The 4,573-nt window shown below is 49.1% G+C and overlaps 1 protein-coding gene across 1 annotated transcript in view; it reads right to left on the bottom strand.

Moving 5' to 3' along the window:
• Window positions 1-3,636: 3,636 nt before the first annotated feature.
• LOC109937050 (tyrosine-protein phosphatase non-receptor type 18-like) overlaps window positions 3,637-4,573 on the bottom strand; it is a 9,966-nt gene continuing 9,029 nt past the window's right edge. The window contains exon 7 of the mRNA XM_048619878.1: window positions 3,637-4,222. Within this exon, the coding sequence (XP_048475835.1) occupies window positions 3,667-4,222 (556 nt within the window). The 3' untranslated portion in view covers window positions 3,637-3,666. The remainder of the gene's footprint in view (window positions 4,223-4,573) is intronic.

Raw genomic sequence — 4,573 nt, forward strand, 5'->3', positions numbered from 1 at the left:
GACGTCACCTTCTCACTCTATGCTCCTGTTTGTAAAGCCGAGGGCACTGTCTGCTTTATTTCCTGCTCTCTCTGCCTGTCCTTTCACCTTCAGTGATCTGTGCACATCTACACCCAGCTCCCACTGCTCCTGTTGGCCCCTATTGTATGTTGTCTTTCAATGTTCTTCCAATCAAAGTGCGTCACCTCAAACTTCTCCGCATTGAACTCCAACACACGCCTTCCTCCAGCCTGGAAAATATCCATGGACCCTTACCCTCTGTTCTCCATCACTCTGCCAATTTTGTATCCGCATCACAACTGTCCCTTTCATACCACGACCTGTAACTTTCTCCTTAAGTCTGCTGTGTGGCACAGAGCTTTCTTCTCTCTCACCGTAGCCTGAGCAGATCTTTTGCAATCATTCTGAATTGGAACGGGTCCTTGGCCCACAGTGTTAATGCTGACCTACAAACATTAAACTGCAGTCATCTCATTTACCTGTGCTTGGTCTGTAGGAATTTTAAGTGCTCATCCAATTGCTTCTTAAATGCTGTGAGAGTACCGGCCTCCATCACCCTCTCAGGCAGCACCTTCCATATTCTTACCATCCCCAGGGTAAAAAAATGTTTCTTCAAATCTCCTCTAAACCACTTACTCCTCACCTTAAACTGATGCCCTCTGGCCTTAGACACATCTGCCATGGGAAAAAGATTCTCACGATTTGTCCTGTCTATGCCTCTTGTAATTTTGTATACCTCGATCAGATCCCTCCTCAGCTCCAGGGAAAATAAACACAGCCTATCCAGTCTCTCCTCATTACTGAGACTTTCCTTCCCAGGCTACATCCTGGTGAATCTCCTCTGCACCTTCTCCAGTGCAATCATGTCCTTCTGATAGTGTGGCCTCCAGAACTGCACACTGTATTCCATCTGTGGCCTAACCAATGTCTTTCAAAGTTGTAACAAGACTTCCTTGGTCCTATGTTCTATGCCCCAGCTAATGGAGGTGAGCATCCCTTCTTCACCACCCTGACTACTTGTGCGGCACCTTCAGGGATCTGTGGACTTGTTAACAAAGGTCCCTTTGTTCCTCAGTACTCCCTAGGGACCTACCATGCACTGTGCATATCCTCCCACTTTTGTAAAGATAGACACCCATATTCATTCAGCACTCTCCCATGCCCAGGCCTCCGTCTGGAAATCCTGACTGGCATTTCCTGTTCCTGTAGCCTCCATTGATGTTAACTGCTAGGCTTTTCTCAAAATCCCTCATTGCCTTTCAATCTCCTGCTCCCCAAGATTTCAGCATTCCTGTTAATTCTTGTATGCATTTTTCACCCATCACAAGGACACCATTTTTCTTTCTAACGTTGATTCCTACTTCCTTTGTCACACAGAGAACTCTGGATCTGTTGGCCCTGCCTTTCCCATTTGAGGAGATAGCCCTCGAATGTACCTGAACCATCTACACCTTGATGGTGGCTCATTGTTCAGTTACTGTTCCTCCTGCCACTCTCTTACTCCAGTCACTCCTGCTCAGCTCTCGTTCTAGCCCCAGTGAGGTCAGCTCTCCGCCAGCTCGTTTTCATGGATGTGAATAAAGGAGGCATGGTTAGTATATTTGCAGTTGACACCAAAATCGGTGGTACAGCGGACAGTGAAGGAGGTCGTCTAAGAGTACAACGGGATCTTGATCAATTGGGTCATTGTGCGCCAGATGGAGTTTAATTCAAAGAAATGCAAGGTGTTGCATTTTGGTAAGGCAAACCATGGCAGGGCGTAATGGTAGGGCCCTGGGGAATGTTGTTGAAAGAGGGTGGAGGTACACAGTTCCTTGAAAGTGGAGTCACAGGTAGACACAGATTGGTGAAGAAGGCATTTGGCATGCATGCCTTCATTGGTCAGAGCGTTGGGTACAGGAGTTGGGAACGTCATATTTTGGCTGTACTAGACATTGGTAAGACATATTTGGAGTACTGCGTACAGTTCTGGCCAATCTGCTATAGGAAGAATGTTATTAGACTGGAGATACTTCAAAAAAGATTTACAAGGATGTTACTAAGACTGGAAAGCTTGAGTTATAAGGGAAGGCTGGATAGGCTGGGACATTTTTTTCCCCTGGAGGCTGAGGGGTAACCTTATAGAGGTTTATAAAATAACGAGGGGCCTAGATAAGGTGAATAGCCAGTGTTTTTTTCCCCAAAACAAGAGGGCATAGTTTTAATGTGAGAGGAGAAAGATTTAAAAAGGAGTTGAGGGGCAACCTTTTCCACACACAGGGTGGTGCGTGTATGGTTCGAGCTGTCAGAAGACGTGGTGGTGGTAGATGGTACATGGATAGAGGGATAGGGGCCAAACGTTGGCAAATGGGACTAGTTCAGATTGGGAAAGTTGGTCGGCATGGATGAGTAGGGCCGAAGAGTCTGCTTCCATGGTGCGTATGATGGTCATTGCCTCCGAAATGCTCTACAAGGTTACCCCTCAGCCTCCAGGGGAAAAAATGGACAGGTCATCAAGGGTATCAAAAAGAGAGCTAACTACCATCTGAGGTGAGAGCCAACTGCCATCTGACTTGAAAGCAAATCGGCCATTTGAGACATAAACCTGGCCTTCACACAAAATCATTAAGTTCTCTAAAAAGCTCCAAAGGTACCATGGTATTTTTTTTAAGTTCAAAGTTCTCACAGAAGAAATTACAGAAAAAATAGCAAAAAGAGAAGACGTTCCTGACAGATGGAGAAGACGGAACATCCAGAAGACACATTCTGCGCAAACTTGGAGCGATTAAGTTTTAATTTATTGTTGTCTCTATTAATTAGGTTTATGAAAGTGGGACTTGTGTTTATTTGAACAGCATTCCAGTGGAATTTAGTTGTTACGGAATAGTTAGTGCTCAGGGGGGAATTGTTTGGTTTGTTAGTAATTCTGTTAATTTGTTCATTGTTAAAGTAAATAAATAAATTGTTACTTGTTATTTATAGAGTGGATCAGGGATTTTCTTTCCTTTAACTATTTTTTTTTAAACAGATTACGAGGGGAAAAGTGAGTTTCTCTGGGTGTTTCGGAACTAATTATTAGAGAGGACCCTGTATTCCCGTCAATATAGATTATGGCTTGTGTTTTGGTTTAATTATTAGAGAACTTTGACTTCCCCTTCACCATCTCTGTCACCTCCTCCCGCCCCCTTCACCCCCTCCCTATCTCTGCCACTTCCTCTAGCTCTTGTTTGTGCTCTCCCAATTCCGGCCTCTGATCATCCCTACTCCCATCGCTCTGCCATTGGGGGTTGTCTGCACCGTCTTGCTTGCTTTCCCCACCATGTTGCCTGCACTCTCTCCCAACTCCATGACACTCACCCCTCCCCTTCTCCTTGTGCCACCCATGCTCTCTCTTCCTGCCTGTCTCTCTCTCTCTCCCTGCCTGTCTCCCCTTCCCCTTGTCTCTCCTCTCTCCACCCCACACCCACCTTCTCCTTGTTTTGCTGTATTCTCTCTCTAGATCTCTCCCCCTCTCCACGTCTCATCTGCTCCCCGTGTCTCTCACTTCCCCAGTCTCTCCTGCTCCCACGGTCAACCCTCTCTCCCTCCGCCTCGCCCTCCATTCCTCCATCAATCCCTCCCCGACGTTGTCACGTTAAGGCACTCCCCCCCGGTTCACGTTTGAATGAACTCTGGGTCTCCTCCCCCTCACAAGGCTTGGAACGAGACGTCCAAGCAATGCTGGAGGGTGCCCAGCCGAGTGCGTGTTGGGTGCTGCCTCAACGTAGCTCGCTGTGCCTGATGTGGGAGCCTCTTTATCTGGGCTTCCCCCAACACTCCCCACCGAGAGCGTGTCGGGCGCCGTGTCACTGCAGGAACCTCCTTACCTGTGCGGGAGATGGGTTCGGAGCCCTGCTGCCCAAAAGCGATGGTGGAGTAGGAGATGGTGGAGACGTGAGGAGGAGCTGCAGGCGTGGACGAGGGATGCAGGTTGGCGTACTGGGTCTTCTGGGGCAGTACCCGGGGACTGTCACCGAAGCCCACAGCGCTGTACAACGAGGAGGTGGATGACGACAATAGGTTCCCAGGGGCCTGGCTGAGGTTCTCGTAGGTGCAGCCTGAGGAGGTGGGCAGGACGTAGGAGGAGACGGGCCTCGGGCTCCCACCCTCTCTCCGCCGTCCCACGACTGCGTACGTAGCTCCAGCTGCGCCCTGCGATGCCATGGAGCCTGGGGCCTGAGCTCCGAGCGCCGGGCTCGATGGGCTGATAGTGGGGCAAATCATCGACGTGACGTCCAGTCAAAACCCACCAGGGAGAGAGGGGGGGGGGGGGGGAGGGAGAGAGAGAGAGAGAGAGAGAGAGAGAGAGCGAGAGAGAGAGAGAGAGAGAGAGACGAAACAAGAGTTAGTTCGATCCAGGTGGCAACATCAGTCCCCCGATAAATCAAGAAGTAAACCCACCCCGACTCTCTCAGACTGAAAGCAATGCTCCCTCTACATTGTCCCCTGTCAAACACTCCCAGTACAGGGACAGCACAGGGTTAGAAACAGCGTAAAGCTCTTTCTACACTGTCCTCACATCAAACACTCCCAGGACAGGGACAGCACAGGGTTA

The sequence above is a fragment of the Rhincodon typus genome, chromosome 44, assembly GCF_021869965.1.
Source record: "Rhincodon typus isolate 14 chromosome 44, sRhiTyp1.1, whole genome shotgun sequence".
Classification (NCBI taxonomy): Eukaryota; Metazoa; Chordata; class Chondrichthyes; order Orectolobiformes; family Rhincodontidae; genus Rhincodon; species Rhincodon typus.